Source organism: Pongo abelii, chromosome 3, assembly GCF_028885655.2.
Source record: "Pongo abelii isolate AG06213 chromosome 3, NHGRI_mPonAbe1-v2.0_pri, whole genome shotgun sequence".
NCBI classification, from domain to species: domain Eukaryota; kingdom Metazoa; phylum Chordata; class Mammalia; order Primates; family Hominidae; genus Pongo; species Pongo abelii.
In genome coordinates, this window is record NC_071988.2 from 131,417,943 (window position 1) to 131,435,557 (window position 17,615).

General features: G+C 44.4%; 2 protein-coding genes across 2 annotated transcripts in view; one reads left to right on the forward strand and one right to left on the reverse strand.

Annotated features, from left to right (window-relative positions):
- Positions 1–2,088, forward strand: part of MCUB (mitochondrial calcium uniporter dominant negative subunit beta) — a 121,362-nt gene extending 119,274 nt beyond the window's left edge. Inside the window, exon 8 of the mRNA XM_002815053.5 lies at positions 963–2,088. Within this exon, the coding sequence (XP_002815099.2) occupies positions 963–1,040 (78 nt within the window). The 3' untranslated portion in view covers positions 1,041–2,088. The remainder of the gene's footprint in view (positions 1–962) is intronic.
- Positions 2,073–17,004, reverse strand: CASP6 (caspase 6). Its single transcript, XM_002815052.6, has 7 exons — positions 16,875–17,004; positions 11,797–11,839; positions 11,119–11,265; positions 9,917–9,993; positions 8,035–8,210; positions 4,367–4,526; positions 2,073–3,009 (listed from the first exon to the last, which is right to left on the reverse strand). The coding sequence occupies exons 1-7, from the start codon at positions 16,912–16,914 to the stop codon at positions 2,771–2,773; spliced, it is 882 nt and encodes a 293-aa protein (XP_002815098.1). The 5' UTR covers positions 16,915–17,004; the 3' UTR covers positions 2,073–2,770.
- Between the last annotated feature and the right edge of the window lie 611 nt (positions 17,005–17,615).

Sequence of the window (17,615 nt, forward strand, 5' to 3'; positions counted from 1 at the left end):
TAAGGAATGTTCTTTCAGCTAGTTTACAAGACAGTGCATTTGAGATTTAGAAGGTAAGCCTAGTGTGATCCCAGTGATTTGGGAGGCTGAGGTGGGAGGATCTCTTGAGTCCAGAAATTGGAGACCAGCCTAGTCAACATAGTGAGACCTCATCTCTACAAAATTTGTTTTTAAATTAGCTGGACATGGTGGCACATGCTTGTAGCCCTAGCTACTTGGGAAGCTGAAGCAGGAAGATCCCTTGAGCCCAAGAGTTCAACACTGCAGTGAACTATGATCCACACCACTGCACTCCAGCCTGGGCAACAGAGCGAGACCCCATCTCTAAAATAAAAAAATTTAAATATAACACCTTGTTAATTATGTTTAAGGTAATAAAGTGGAGATAAAAAGATAAAGTGGCAGGTTAAGGTTTTTTTTTTTTTTTTTTTTTTTTAAGAATATGAACTGGAAAACCATTATAAAGGGTATAAACTATATTTTTTTTAAGGCATAAGGATGAATTAGTAAACTTAAACTCATCTTTTAAAAAGATCCACATATAAAATTGAAATATTTGTATCCCATCACTTTGGGAAGCCAAGGTGGGCAAATCACTTGAGTCTAGGAGTTCAAAACCAGCCAGGGCAACATGGCAAAACTCCATCTCTACAAATATTAGGCGGGCATATGGTGGTGGGCACCTGTGGTCCTAGCTACTTGGGAGGCTGAGGCAGGAGAATGACTTGCACCAGGGAGGCAGAGGTTGCAGTGGGCTGAGATGGTACCACTGCACTCCTGCCTGGGTGACAGAATGAAACCCCATCTCAAGAAAAAAAAAAATATTTTAGCCATTTGCCACTAATGGTTTAAACATTTTATTGCTGTAAGGAGATGCTAAGTTTATAGAATTCCTCTCAAGCAGTAATGTTGGTATGTTTCTCTTCTTTCTGCTCACATGCTTTTTCTTTTTCCCATGACAGGCTAAAGAATCCCTGAAACAGGTGCGCCATTCTCTCTATTTGCAAATGCAAGTAGAAGAACTCAATGAAAAGAATTAATCTTACATTTTTAAATGTCGTCAGATTTTCCATTACGTATTGATTTTGCAACTTAGGATGTTTTTGAGTCCCATGGTTCATTTCGATTGTTTAATCTTTTTTTGTTATTAAATTCTTGTAAAACATAAGTATTGTTCTCAACTGAGATTTTTACTTTTTGGATTTTTATAACTTGCTAATGTTAGAAAGGGCTTGTATGCGTCTATCAAAGCAACAGTGGCTGCTGTTAGCTAAAAATCCTTGTCAGCTTGTCCCACGTTTATTCTCTATGTGGAGGTGAAAGGGTCTGTGCTTGGCATTCACTTTCATTCTTAGACTTAATTTGGAATCATCTTTTAAAAAAATCAGAGACCAGGTCTTGCCAAATCAAACTCCTGGGCTCAAGCAACCCTCCTGCCTCAACCTCCCACGGAATCATCTTGTCATTAACTTCTTTTTTTAATACGCAGTAGTTGGGAGTAAGATCTTTTTATCATTTACCAAAAAGGCATAAATGTTCCACCAACCATAAAGTATAGTTGGTACTTTTTGAACTTCAACTGAAACAGTGTGTATAAACGATTGCTTTTGAACCTGCAAATCACAAGTTTCAGGTATCGAAGCCGAAACAGTTAACTTTCTTCAGCCTCTGGCAGATTATTAACAAAACAGTATTATTCAGATTCTATATCATATTAATAAGAATTGAACCTTGAAAGTAACATCTGTTATTCTACTAATGTGATCGTGTGTGAATGGGTCTGATGACTCCTGGACTGTTTGTAGGAACTTAACATGGAAGATGCTGACAGAATCAGACTTTGCAGGTGTTCAGCCTGTAGTCGCTAAGAATTATCATGTTTTCTATTTCATCCTCAGAATGCCATACAACAATTCTGGAATGCTGATTTTTTTTAAAGTAGGAATTAAAGTCATACACAAAATGTGGTAATTCATATGTAGATGAAATATTAAACATTTAAATGACCGAGTAAAAAACATCTATCAGTTACACAAATGAACAAGAATGTGAGTTAAAAATGTAATAAAATATGAATTTCAAATATTTTATTAAGGGATGATTTAATTCCTGGATTTTGAAAACCTTTAAAAACATCAAACAAACTTTTATAAAAAAGTGACAAAATACAAGTTAAATCAGCTAGATTTTTGTGTAACCCTGCAGTTTATTAAAAAATAATACAAATGCTTGTAAATTTTTATTTATCTAATTTCCTGAGGATTTTGTTTCTGCATATCAAACCCTTTCACCATGGCCAACATGAACTTTTTTTTTTTTTTAAAGCAGTTCTCTGCTAGGCATTAAACGTTAAAACATTTGAATCATTGGACCATAATGCTTCAGCCTAACGATATTTATATAAAAAGAAGAGAAAGACATTTTCTTTTTTTTTGAGACGGAGTTTCACTCTTGTTGCCCAGGCTGGAGTGCAATGGCGCAATCTCGGCTCACCGCAACCTCCACCTCCTGGGTTCAAGTGATTCTCCTGCCTCAGCCTCCCAAGTAGCTGGGATTGCAGGCATGCGCCACCACACCTAGGTAAATTTTTTTTTTTTGTATTTTTAGTAGAGACGGGGCTTCTCCATGTTGGTCAGGCTGGTCTCGAACTCCCGACCTCAGGTGATCCGCCCACCTTGGATTCCCAAAGTGCTGGGATTACAGGTGTGAGTAACCACGCCTGGCTGAGAAAGACATTTTCAATACAGATTGTAAAATAAGATAGTCTCTATTAATTAGATTTTGGAAAGAAATGCAGCTTTTTAGTTAGCATTGAGGCAAAACAGGGAACCTGCTTCTTTCCAATTGCACTTGGGTCTTTGCAAAAGTCCACTCGGCGCTGAGAAACTTTCCTGTTCACCAGTGTGAGGAGTTCTGTGAACTCTAAGGAGGAGCCATATTTTCCCAACATCTCACACAAATCTTGAATGTACCATGAGCCGTTCACAGTTTCCCGGTGAGAATAATATCCTAAAAAAGTGAGAAGGAAAATGTTGCTGTAGTTTTCTGGCTTTCAATTACTGTGTGTATTCTTTATAGTTACAGAAGTGTAAGTTCTTAAAAATCCTTAGAAGAGTCTTAAGATGTGTCCATGATATATATGGCTTTAAATTTTTTTGACTCTTTTCAAATGGGAAAAGAGACTAATTCTATATAGTTTTATATACACGGGGTTAATTCTATATAATTTCCTCCATTTCCTAAAACATTCCCAAGATAGACAATGATTGAGACATGAGATTACTAAAAACAAGTCAAACAAAATTATTTACTACAAAAGCAAAGAACCATTATCAAAATATTTTTCAGTTGGGCATGGTGGCTCATGCCTGTAATCCCAGCACTTTGGGAGGCTGAGGCAGGCAGATCACTTGAGGTCAGGAGTTTGAGACCAGCCTGGCCAACATGGTGAAACCCAATCTCTACTAAAACTACAAAAATTAGCTGGGCGTGGTGGCAGGCACCTGTATTCCCAGCTACTCGGGAGGCTGAGGTAGGAGAATCACTTGAACCCAGGAGGCAGAGGTTGCAGTGAGCCGACATTGGACCACTGCACTCCAGCCTGGGCAACAGAGTGAGACTCTCTCTCAAAAAAAAAAAAAAAAATACACACACACACACACACACACACACACACACACACACACACACACACACACACACACACACACACACACACACACACACACACACACACACACACACACACACACACACACACACACACACACACACACGTATGCAATGGCTCATTCCTGTAATCCCAGCATTTTGGGAGGCCAAGGCTGGAGGATCGTTTGAGACCAGCCTGAGCAACATAGCAAGACCCAATCTCTACAGAAAAATTAAAAAGTTAGCTAAGCATGGTGGTGCATGCCTATAGTCCCAGCTACAGGGGGGCTGAGGTGGGAGGATTGCTTGAGCCTGAGAAATTGAGGCTGCAGTGAGTCATGATCATGCCATTGCACTTCAGTCTCAGTGACAGAGTTGAGACCTTGTCTCAAAAAAAAAAAAAAAAGGCTTTCCATGACAATTACCACAATGGCACTGCCACCCTCAGTAACTGATGGTAGGCTGCTAATATTAATATAATTAATTAGACTGTTGCTTTACTCAATATAACTCTCAGGAATGATTTTTCTGTAAGGTACTTTACACTTTCATTTATCACTCTGTGCCATGTGGTCAAAGAAATTCTAAGTCTGTGAGCTTCAGGATGGAATCACTATGTCCCAACCGAAAGATCTGACCCAAACCAATCAAAGGTGAAACTTACAGGACCTTAGCCAAGAGAGGCAATTATATGTTTGTTTTAAACACCACACACCTTCTGCAACAGAGTAACACATGAGGAAGTCAGCTCCAGCAGGCAGAGTGTAAACGGAGGCTGCATCCACCTCAGTTATGTTGGTATCCAACTTGTCTGTCTGATTATCTACTACATCCAAAGGAATGACTGGCACATCGTGCTGGTTTCCCCGACATGCCTACAAGACAAGACAAGGAGGAAAAACCCACCTCTTTGCCTACTGTTTCCTTCCCAATGCTTAATGTGTGCAGTGAATGTGTAAGCCAGAACCCCTTCATTACAACAGAAACCACATTCTGAGCAGTTCAGAAGCAATACATTCAGGTTTAGAGGGCACAAAAGCCAACAAAGTTGTTTCCCTACTTAGGTTTTCTTTTAGTTAATGTTTTAAGAAAAAATTGGCATCCCCAAGTATACATCAAATTATGTTGGTAGAAGGGTATACTGTAGAGGAAAAAGCTTGTGGTTTTAAAATTTCTTACAGATTAACCACACCCAGGGCACACGGTATTACCTTCCCTTTTGAAAGCTATAGTATTGACCTAAGTGATTCTATTTAGGCAGGCAGTGTATTTCCAGATTGACTGTTGCTTGCCTGGCTGCTGCTATAAATTGTTAGGAGTTAAAATGACATCCAGCCTGACCTGAGGAGATACCTACTAATGCATCTTCTTCCTTGTGTGCCCATTAAAAAGTGAGGTCTCAAATTTTTACCCACTAATTCTGACTCACTCAGAATTTACATTAAATTTAGGCTCATAATTAATATTAAATTCTGACTCAGAGGCTAACATTAAACTCTTCTCATAAGTGACTTTTACAAGCTGAATTGTGTTCCCCAAAAATTCATATGTTGAAGTCCTAGCCCTAATACCTCAACTATGACTGTATTTGAAGACAGGGCCTTTAGAGGTGATTAAGGAAAATGAGGTCATACGGGTGAACCCAAATCCAACACGACCAGTGTCTTCATAAGAAGAAACTGAGACACAGACATGCACAGAAGAAAGACCATATGAAGGCACAGGGACAAGATGGCCACCTACAAGCCAAGAAGGGAGGCCTCAGAAGAAACCAGTCCCCCCCACACCTTCATCTGAGACTTCCAGCTCCAGGACTGTGACGATAAATTCCCGCTGTTTAAACCACACAGTCTGTGGTACTTTGTTATGGTCACCCTATACACGAATACAGTCAGCTAATAAGATTCTGTTGTAGCATTATAAATGCATCAATCAGTTCTGAAATGGTTAAAGAATTATGAGCATCAAAAGAAAGTCCTGAATGATTTCAAATCATAAAATAAATAGAAAATCCCTACTATCCCGTTTTTATAGGCAGATTTTAATCTTGGTATCAGCAGGCTTATTTTCAGGCCTTTTTTCTACTGTCCTTCCTAAATATAACATAGAACACCTTTAACCTGATGACATCACCTGCCCAGTCAACTGCAATAAGAGTAAGAGCGAGCCTTTACTGAGGGCATGCCTATGCCAGGCACTGTTCTAAGTGGTTTTCATTCATTAAGTCAGTCAGGTGATTTTGCCCACACAACCACCCCATGAGGCAGGTGCTCTTTTTACCAAGAATCTAAGGCATAGAGAGAGAACGTAACTTGGCAAATGATTTCATTTGTGGCTTTCTTCCCATAGTAGCTCATTAGTTATTTCCAAGTCTCTTGTGTTTGACAGTGTTGGCCACTACCCTTTTCACGAAACAACCATGTCATTATTTGTTTCTTGGTTTTCTACTGGTGTCCATCCTCCTCAGTATCTTCCCTCTTCAGCCCATTCCTCATGGGCGCCCCTCGGTTTTGTTCTACACTCCTTTTTCAGGCTGTATTCAACACGAGTAAACTCATCTATCTAGTCCCATGGCTTCCACGACCACCTCCTGATTTATTTCTCCAGCCGAGGCCACCTGTCTTAGGTTCGACACCTGTATCACCAATTCCATGTCCCACAGACATTCCAATGCAGTTGTCCAAACCAGAAACGAGGCAGTCATCCTTCACTTCCTCACCCCAAAACAAGGCTTTATGGTAGGATGCGAAATGCAGTTTCATGTTTCATATGGTTTGCATGTCTGTCCCTCCAAATCTCATGTTAAAATGTGGTTCCCAGTGTGGGAGGTGAGGCCTGTGGAAGGTGACTGGATCACTGGGGAGGATCTCTCATGAATGGTTTAGCATCATCCCCTTGGTGATAAGTGAGCTCTCACTCAGTTCACATGAAATCTGGTAATTTAAGAGAGTCTGGGACCTCTCCCTTGGCACTCTCTTGCTTCCACTCCCAACAAGTCCTATGCTGGCTCTCTGTCACCTTCCACCATAATTGTAAGCTTCCTAAGGCCTCACCAGAAGCAGATGCCAGCACCATGCTTCCTGTACAGCCTGCAGAACTTAGTCCAATCAAATCTCTCTTCCTTATAAATTACCCAGTCTCAGGTATTTCTTTATAGCAATGCAAGAATAGACTAACACAATGTTATTTCATGTCCTCCAATGCCATTCATGGAAATACAGAATTGTGACACTAGCATGTCAGGTTTCTCTTTTGTAGTTCAAAATCTTTGGCCGGGCGCAGTGGCTCACGCCTGTAATCCCAACACTTTGGGAGGCCAAGGCGGGCAGATCACCTGAGGTCAGGAGTTCAAGACCACCCTGGCCAACATGGTGAAACCCCATCTCTATGAAAATACAAAAATTAGCCAGCCATGATGGCAGGTGCCTGTAATCCCAGCTACTCGGGAGGCTGAAGTGGGAGAATAATTGAACCCGGGGGCGGAGGTTGCAGTGAGCCGAGACTGCACCATTGCACTCCAACCTGGGGTACAGAGCGAGACTCCGTCTCAAAAAAAAAATCCTTAATGATATGCCAAGTAATATTCATGCAAAAAAAAATTTCTTTTTTTTAGACAGACAGGGTCTCACTCTGACGCCCAGGCTGGAGTGCAGTGGTGTGCTCTTGGCTCACTACAGCCTCTGCCTCCCAGGTTCAAGCAATTCTCGTGCCTCAGCTTCCTGCATGGCTGGGATTACAGGCACCTGCCACCATGCCCGGCTAATTTTTGTGTTTTTAGTAGAGACAGGGTTTCACCATGTTTGCCAGGCTGGTCTTGAACTCCTCAGGTGATCTGCCTGCCTCGGCCTCCCAAAGTGCTGGGATTACAGGTGTGAGCCATCGCGCCTGTAAAAAATACTTTTATCCCTAAAACCAATTTGGCAGCGGGGGAAACAATCTTGGTTTAAGGGGCAATGTGAAAGGGATGAGACAGGATAGGACTAGAAGGCTTTATTTTTCCATTCTTTCCATTGGTTTATATGCTCTCCACCTCCCAAAGAAGCAAACCTAGTCTGATGAGGTTGCCTTGCGCGGCACTCTTCAATCAGCAGGTACGCTTTCCAATGGCTCTCCTTGGTATCAGGCTCAGACAGGGAGTAGCACATTGGTTACTTTGTGAGTCACTTCAAATCTCAATCCAAATGCTGTTATTTTGTAATATAGACAATGAGTGTGTCAAAGAATTATTACTAACAGCTCAAAGTGCAACTATGATTGGCCAGAATTCAAAAAGGGCCTGTCCAATTACTGGAGAAAATTACTTTCAAAACTGGCTTTTAGACCTTTATCACATGTTCAGAATGACAGACTTTATAATTAAGATGATAATGTAATCAGTCTTACCTGAATGATAAATATCTTGGGTTTTCCAACCAGGCTGTGACACTTGTCTCCTTTGAACAAGCCAGTTAATGTCTGAATTTCGATTTTAGCATCATACGCATAAATGTGGTTGCCTTCGCCATGGCTCAGGAAGACACACACAAAGCAATCGGCATCTGCGTGGCTAACAGTTGACACTATAAAGGACCCAAAAGAGAATATAGAAATGAAAATATGATGCTTGTTATCTGCACATAAAAATTCAGTTTATTAACACAAGAATAAAGTTACATCCACATGATTGGGGATGAGGAAAATTTGTGGTTTTGTCTTTTTTGTTTTTTTGAGATGGAGTTTCACTCTTGGTGCCCAGACTGGAGTGCAGTGGCGCAATCTTGGCTCACTGCAACCTCCACCTCCCGGGTTCACGCGATTCTCCTGCCTCAGCCTCCCAAGTAGCTGGGATTACAGATTAGAAACCATACCCAGTTAATTTTTGTATTTTTAGTAGAGACGGGGTTTTGCCACATAGCCAGGCTGGTTTCGAACTCCTGACCTCAGGTGATCCATCTCGCCTTGGCCTCCCAAAGTGCTGGGATTACAGGCATGAGCCACCGTGCCCAGCCTACTCTTTAATAAGTGTAAAGTATCTGTAATGAAACAATTTAGTCTTTAATCAAACAGAACATACCATACTGTATCTTATTTTTAAAAAAATCCAAATGTATTAAAGTTCAGAGTAATAGAATTTGACCAAATTTCATTAGCCTTTCTAAAACACAGAATGATGTGGAAAACATAAAGGGATTATGACAGGGAATCTCACTTAAGATCCAAGTTATTTTGGCAATAAACTAAAAATCTCCTTGAATCAGCAGAGACCTTAGAGCAGAGTGGAAAGACCCAGAAACTGCTGCTCCACAGCTCCCCATGCATTGCTGCACTTTCACTATAGGAATACAGACAGCACTTAGGGCCAGGCGCAGTGGCTCACGCCTGGAATCCCAGCACCTTGGGAGGCCAAGGCAGGTGGATCACTTGAGACTGGAGTTCAAGACCAGCCTGGCCAACACGGTGAAACCCCATCTCTACTAAAAATACAAAAATTAGCTGGGCATGGGGGCAAGCTACTTGGGAAGTTGAGGCAGGAGAATTGCTTGATCCCAGGAGGTGGAGGCTGCAGTAAGCTGAGATCACACCACTGCACTCCAGCCTGGGGGGGACAGCGAGACGCCATCTCAAAAAAAAAAGATTATAGCACTTAGAGCTTCCAAAAGAGTACTCAAGGCCAGGTTCGGTGACATGAGACTGATGTCCTCCAAAGCTTCTGAGCAAAGTAGAAAAGCTGGTAAAAGCAGCCAAAGTTAGAATGATGTGCAGTTTAAAGAAGAGCTCTGAAGAAAGTTTAAAGTAATTATGCAAATATAATGGTTGGCATGCAGTGATGATTATAATATAGGTTGTTGTAATTAGAATACCTACCCCATATTGATGTTGTGAGAATTAAAGGAGGTAATGTATGTAAACCAACACTATTTGGAAAGCAGTGAGAAAATGGGGCATGAAAGGAGTCAATGAGAAAATGAGCCTGTTGACTGCCCAGCACCTGTAGTATTTGCATTTTAGGCTTTTACTGCCAATTGAAGGGGTCATTTCATTCATTTCTGCAATAGACTGTAACTAGTGGTATGCTAAATATAAACTTCAGAGGCATAATTATTTGCAAGGGTCTCTAAATGTGCTCGGTAACGGAAACACAGAAGCATACCCAAAACCTGTAACCTGTGCTAAATTAATACTTTTTTTGTCACACAAGTAATTACTTGTACCTGTCTTTACAGATAGGATAAAGGACTCGGTTTCATTAGAGGAAGATGAACTATATAATAGCAAAACTACCTACCCTCATGAATTTTGAGCAGTAGTTCTTCCGCTTTAAGATCGTTAAAGCATTTCACTTCAAATCCTAGATCTGAAAACCTAGTGATATATTAAATGAAACGTTAGCCTATAAACTTTTCAAAGTTGTCAAATACCCTTACTTTGGAAGAATCTATACACATTTTAATGACACATAAATTTGCTTTCTTTAGGAGAAAAATGAAATATAACAATGGTGGTTTTCCCTTCATTCACCATGGTAGGAAAGGATTTAATCATAATGACAGCCGATTCAATTTAGAGTGTTGTTGTCTACTATGCAAATGTTAGTACAAATGCAAAAGCCTGTCAACATTTAATAGAACCGAGTAAGGAAAATAACACAGGCAAGTTCTTTTTTTTTTTTGAGACAGAGGCTCGCTCTGTCGCCCAGGCTGGAGTGCGGTGGCTCGATCTCGGCTCACTGCAAGCTCCACCTCCTGGGTTCACGCCATTCTCCTGCCTCAGCCTCCCGAGTAGCTGGGACTACAGGCTCCCGCCACCACGCCCGGCTAATTTTTTGTATTTTTTAGGAGAGATGGGGTTTCACCATGTTAGCCAGGATGATCTCGATCTCCTGACCTCATGATCCACCCGCCTCAGCCTCCCAAAGTGCTAGGATTACAGGAGTGAGCCACTGTGCCTGGCCAACTCAAGCAAGTTTTTAAGGGAGGCTGCATCAAAGCAAGGCCCATCCTCCAACACTCTTGATCTGTTGTTACCTCATTAGTGTTGACAAGTTATGATAAGTAATTTTTTTTCCCTACTTCTAGAAGTCTGGAATTTTTTTAATTTTTAATTTTTTTTTAGCTTTTCTTTTGGAAACATGGAAAAAACATTATTTTTTATTTTAGAGACAAGGTCTCACTCTGTTGCCCAGCCTGGAGTGTAGTGGCATGATCACAGCTCCGTGCAGCCTTGAACTCCTGGGCTCAAGCAATCCTCCCCCTTCAGCCTCCAGAGTAGCTGGGACTACCGCCACCAGGCCCAGCTAATTGATTTTTATTTTTTGTAGAGACCAGGTCTCACTCTGTTGCCCAGACTTGTCTCAAACTCCTTGCCTTAAGTGATCCTCCCACTTTGGCTTCCCAAAGTGCTGGGATTACCAGCATGAACCACCACACCTGGCCAAAAGTAATTTTATCACTTAACTGCCTCATCTTGATAGGTAGATAAAACTACTACCTGCGGGTAAGATTGTCTCTATCTGCGCAGGTGCCCCGCCTTTCTGGCAGTGTTAAGTGCCAAAAGAACCTCTCATGATTGAAGATTAAAGCAATTCCTCTCCTCCTGTGGTCCATTTTGTACTTTTCTGCCGGATCAAACATTTCTCTGTTAATGAAAAGTTGAAAAACAATCACTTCAAGTCATATTAAATAATGAGCCCCTCCAAGTTCTAGGTCAACATGTAGATAGAGATCTGAGCTTCCTCCTTGCCAGGCTGATGTCCCACTGGTGTGCTCCAGGAAAGGCCATGCTAGTAAGGAAAGTCCTGAAATATCTCTCTGCCAATTGGTAAAGAGCAGCCATGTGCCATCCTGACACATCCTTAACCCTCTGCCTTGATGTCTTTCCCCCAGGCCCCAGGATCCCGCAACCAAGAATAACCACGAGGCTCAGAACCAAGCTCTAGCTCTAGGCTCATGCCATGCCAATTAATATGCATTCTGAACATCACTCCAGGTCCCTCGACAACCAGGGGCAGCACAACCTGCCTATCTACAAATGAGCTCCCCAAAGGCTAAAACTTGGCCTACTGAGTTTTACTTCCTAGCTCCCAGGACCCATTCTTGCTTTGATTTCTGTAGGCTGATCATGACCATCAAAGGAAGAGACCTTTATTAGAAAAGAGCACAGCTTTACCTTTTATAGAAGGCATCTGTTTCTGTCATGTTTTCTTCCCCACCTATTAAAAGAAGTTGATTTTTGTTAATTATTTTTGACTTATGGCAGTAAAATATAGTAGGAACTCCCATCCCCCTTCTGACTCCCAAACTCTAAGACCCTTCTGTTTTGGTTAGTTTAAAAGCCAAAGTATATGAAGAAAAGGAAATGAAGGGAAACTGCTTACTAATAAACAAACTATAAATTAACAGCTCTATGCTTTCTCACCCCCAACTCGACCTGCAAAATAACAATCTTATAAACAGAAATGGAGAAAATATTACACAAATGCGTTCACTGCAAAATATGCCTAGAGTAACAGTTCCGTGATTACGAAGTTGAAATATGAAGTTGCTTTGTTATGCAGAAAATGTTTTTGCACGTTTTCTGAAACAAAGAATTAAGTCCTACAGGAAAACTGAAATACAGTTTGTGGTTAATGCTGGATTACCAGTGGTGTAGGCCTGGAAGAGGTAGAAGTTTGGGTGGAGGAAGGGAAGGGCAAGGGCAAAGACGTGGACCTTGGATATCCTGCATGACACATCCGCATTTCCAACCCTGTAAGGGGAGCCCTCTGCTCTCCATTCTCAACTGGACTCCCTACTCCCTGGACAGCCTTCCACTGAATTCCTCTCTACTCTCTAGAGCAGTGCTATGTCATGGAAGTGTCTGTGATGGTGGAATTGTTCCGTATTTGCACTGTCTCATAAGGTAGCCACTGGCCAGATGTGTCTACTGAGCATTTAAATGCAGCCAGTGCAACTGAGGAACTCAATTTTAATTTATTTTCAATTTAAATTAATTGGCCAGTGGCTTCTACACTGGACAGTGCAAAAAGTGTGGCATCTTCTATAATAAAGGCCCCATCCACTCATGCATCTGTTTTTACCTGATAGCTCAATAGCTTAGAGGGGAGACAGCAATGAATAAACCGAAATATTATCAGTATAGCAAGATGCACCCTTCAGTTGAGGAAGAATGACCCTAAAGCACGGACTCTTACCCATCATCTCCTAGCCAAAAGGGTTGGTTCCCCTCTCCTTAGAGATCTCCCCATTACTAGCCCCCATCACCTGATTGATCTCACTTCTCCTCAAAAAAAAAATACAAGGTGGGGAATTCAGTTCAAGTCCCTTTTAGCCTATTCCTCCTGGAACTGCCCCAAGCAATGAGACCCAACTAAGACCCCACTAAGGCATCCTCTGTCCGTACGCCCTAAGTCAGTTTTGCTCAACCTTGGGCATCAGAATTCCTGGTGTGGATGTTAAAATGCAGATTCCTGGATCCTAACTGAGGCAGAATCAGAATCTTGGAGGAAGGAGGTGACAGCTGCATTTTTCACAAAGTGATTTTTACACTAAGGTGTGAGAGCCAAAAGCAACCTCTCCAACTGGTCCTCCCCGCTGCATGGCAGATGAGAAAGCTGTTTAGTCCGACCTTTGCCCTAGGTGAGCACAGTAACCAGGTACTTCCTACTCCACACACTGCTCTATGAAGACAGCACAGGGATTTCACTCTTCCCATTTTCAAAAGCTGTCGGGATCTACTGCCTTTTGATAACCTCACCTGCTTATCTTTTAACCAATTAGAGTATAAAGAAACAATAACTTCAAGAAAATTAAATCCATATGTCACGACCATCCTCCTCACCTGCCAAAATTCTGCACAACTTGGAAAGCACTCAGTGTCTTAGTGTCTTCCTCGGTGGTAGCAGGCCAGCGGCTCACCTCCTGAGGCTTCTGCTCCATACTGACTGCTGACTGCTGGAGCCATAGGCGGCTCACAACCTAACTCACGGAAGCTGTGCCAAATGGCTGCTCAGCAAACTAACTCATATCCCTCAGGGTGAAAACACTGGAGACGTATTCTTGCTTAGGTCTTTAAAACTCTTGTTTCTCATATTCCCAAAGAAGTAGCTTCCCAGTTGTTGCTGATACATTAAAATTAATAACTTAAGATGTGAGTTTGCATTGTCTCAAATATGCCCTCTCATTAGTCAAGACCTACAGGTTTAGGAATGGCTAACTAGTATTAAGTAGCTGCTCAAGAAAATCTGTTTAAAATGTTTAAAATGACGTTCTGGCCAGGCATAGTGGCAAGCCTATAGTCCCGGTTACTTGGAAGGCCGAGGCAGGAGGATCTCTTGAGCCCAAGAGTTCTAGGATATAGTGTGCTATGACTGCCCCTGTGAATAGCCACCATACTCCAGCCTGGGTAACAGAGCTAGACCCCATCTCTTAATACATTCAGTTTCAAAGTTAACAGATTTGGCAACCTCAGTGAGGGATTGTTTTTTTAAGTTTTTTTGTTGTTGTTGTTGTTTGTTAATGCTACGGATGTAGAAAAAAACCTAGGCTCTGGACACCCCCGTTCTGATGCTGGCCAGCTGTAACCTTCACTCTCACAAAGTGCACCCTGCATCCTGCAGTACCAGTTAATGACCAGGTCCAGTGGCCACTCTAGCAAACACTGAATCAGAACAAAAAGCATGGAGACAGATGCCAGGACCTAAGTTCCAATACTTTTCTGGAGTTGATAAACTTTACCCACAGATTGCAGAGAAAATAACACATCATGACCACCTCGAGCTGTGTATCCCAAGCAGACAAGCTTTCCAGAAGGGGGCACTTAAGTATCATTATGCCGCATTAATATTTTTTATTACTATTTTTTGGGGATGGAGTCTTGCTCTGTCGCCCAGGCTGGAGTGCAGTGGTGTGATCTCGGCTCACCACAACCTCCGCCTCCGGGTTCAAGCGATTCTCCCGCCTTAGCCTCCTGAGTAGCTGGGATTACAGGCATGCGCCACCACGCCCAGCTAATTTTTTTTTGTATTTTCTATAGAGACGGGGTTTTGCTATGTTGTCCTGGCTGGTCTTGAACTTCTGGCCTCAAGTGATCCACCTGCCTCAGCCTCCTGGAAGTGCTGTGATTACAAGCATGAGCCACTGCGCCCGGCCTGCATTAATATTTAAAAACCTGGATAAAGTAAGAAATAGCTTTATTGATATGGAGAAAACAAATTTTAATGAAGGAGCTACCCTCTATAACAGATATAGAAATTCCTTTTCATCTGCAATCTACTTATCAAAAATGTGCCCTTCTTTAAACCTGATTCTTGACCTCTTTTCACTTTTTTTTTTTTTTTGAGACAGATCCTCTCTCTGTCGCCCAGGCTGGAGTGCAGTGGTGCAATCTTGGCTCACTGCAACCTCTGCCTCCCAGTTTCAAGCGATTCTCCTGCCTCAGTCTCCCCAGTAGCTGGGACTACAGGCGCCCACCACTGTGTCTGGCCCTCTCTTCACTTTTCTTCCTTTGCAGGATAATGTAACTGCCACCTCCTTGTTCCTTAAATCAGCTTAGGTTTTACAAAACTAATCATTCCTTTTTTCACCTCTAATTTGATAATCCCTCCAGATAATCCTGCCAGCTACCATTTGTTGATGGCCTGACGCCTTAGATACCTTATCTCACAGCTCCACAGCTCAGGAACAGGGACAGAGAAAGTGGGCCAGGCGTGCCAAGGTCGGCAAAGTGCAGTTGGGATTGAAAGCCAGCCCACCTGCAGATTCCAAAGTCTTTGTAGGCCCATCTCCACGCAGTCCCTCCCACTCGAGACCGGCTACCTTTCTAAACTTTGTTCAACTTCCCAAACGACTTCGGTCATTCTACTGTCATCGTCTTCATTCACTGCACTCTCTATGAAAATCTACCCATCGGCTCCATCAACAATGTATTTAGTAACCGTATGTTGAGTAACCATCAGGCCTCGAACATGCACTGGAGAGTGCGGTGGAGGAAGAAGAGGAAGGGAGCAGGTGAGTGAAGGAAAGCCCCGGCTTCCCGTCCATAGAGACTGCAACTGGACCCTGCACTGTGCCTCCAGGACAAGGCTACCTATCTACTTCCTCTACGACCATGTGACTTTTACAGCTTGCCTCTGGAGCACCACTTCCTTTGTGCAGCAAAATATAAAAAGTTCTTAAACAAAAGCACTCTAACCAACTGCAGGCATTTCTTTCTTTTTTTTTTTTTTTTTTTCTTGATTCGAAGTCTCACTCTGTCGCCGAGGTTGGAGTGCAGTGGGGCGATCTCAGCTCACTGCAACCTCCACCTCCCGGGTTCAAACGATTCTCCTGTCTCAGCCTCCCCAGTAGCTTGCGCCCACGCCTGGCTAATTTTTTGTATTTTTAGTAGAGACGGGGTTTCACCGTATTAGTTAGGCTGGTCCAGAACTCCCGACCTCTGGTGATCCGCCCGCCTCGGCCTCCCAAAGTGTTGGGATTACAGGTGTGAGCCAACCGCGGCCGGCCAACTGCAGGCGTTTCGACCTTTCTGTTTGTTTTACTCTGGCCAGGCTTGAAGTTTCTAAACTTTACCAGTAGTAAGTGACAGAATGTACGCTCTTAGCAGTTGATTGCTTTGCAGAGAAAAGTTATTGTGCTTTTGGCTCAAACCGACAGACAGCAGCAGGTTTCCTGGATGAAGAAGAGAGATAGAGGGGTGTGCTGGCCGCCAGGAACTGGCCGCCTCCAGGTGAAGCCCGGGCGGACCCTGGGTCTTGGCCCGGGCACCCCGCGGGCCTGTTATGTTTTCATTATGCCTCGGCGGAACAACCCCTCCTTTTCACTTTTCGACGTGAGCAAACAAAAGATCCAACCCCCAAAAGTCAACATTTCAAACGGCCAGGTGTGGGGGAACGCCAGGCCCGGGTGGGGACAGCCTTTTAAGGTTTAAACAGCCGGGGCGCCCCTAAAGCGCTCATCGCCCCGGAGGACAAAGGCGGCAGGGGCACGCCCCAGCGCCGCGGCCGCTACCCGGGACCGCCAGGAGGCGGCAGCCAGGTCCCGAGTGTTTCTTAGACTGAAGCGCGAAGCCGTCCCCACCGGCCCTGAGCGCTTCAATCCAAGAGTGCAACTTCTCCAGGCCGCCCTGCAAAGCCGAAGGAACCCGCGGCCCCGCTCCGGTCCGCGCGCCCGGTCCCCTAACCCGCGTTTCCCCTCCAGCCGGAGCAAGACGCAGACCCGCTCAGTGCCCAGTCGACGCCCCCTGCCTACCTGCCGGGTGCCCCCTGCGGAGCCCCGAGACCGAGCTCATCGCGGCCAAGCGCGCAGCGAGATGCCCTGGCCTCCGCTTCCGTAAGCCACAGGCTCCCCGGCCCGGCCCCGCCCTCGGCCCTTCCTCGGCGGCCCCGCCCCCGGCCCTTCCTCCGAGGCCCCGCCCCCGGCCCTTCCTCCGCGGCCCCGCCCCCTGCCCTTCCTCCGCGGTCCCGCCCCCTGCCCTTCCTCCGCGGCCCCGCCCCCTGCCCTTCCTCCGCGGCCCCGCCCCCTGCCCTTCCTCCGCGGCCCCGCCCCCTGCCCTTCCTCCGCGACCCCGCCCCCTGCCCCTGAGCGTGGGGCCAGTTGGTTCTGGTTGCGCGCCGCCCGGGCTCCCCGTGGATCGGGCTGGTCTTTCCCAGAGTTAAAGCACCTCCCAGTCGCTCTGGAGCCCGCGGGGGCCAAGAGCGCGGCGGCAGGGAGAGGTACCCGGTCTTCGCCTCCAGGCCCGCGGGGACTAACCGGGCCCTGGGGACATGCCAGTTGCCACCCCGGGGGACACACAGACCGCCTAGCCCGAGGCAATTTCACATCACTTGTGTGAGCTCGGCCTCATTTAATCCCAGCTGCCCCAAACATTTGCTCTTCCTGACTTTCTAGAGGTACACGCATAGATTGTTTTATACCGCTTAGCAGATACTGCCTGTATTTCAACATTGGCTCGCTTTGTGTCTCTGTGTCACATTTTGGTACTCTCGCAAT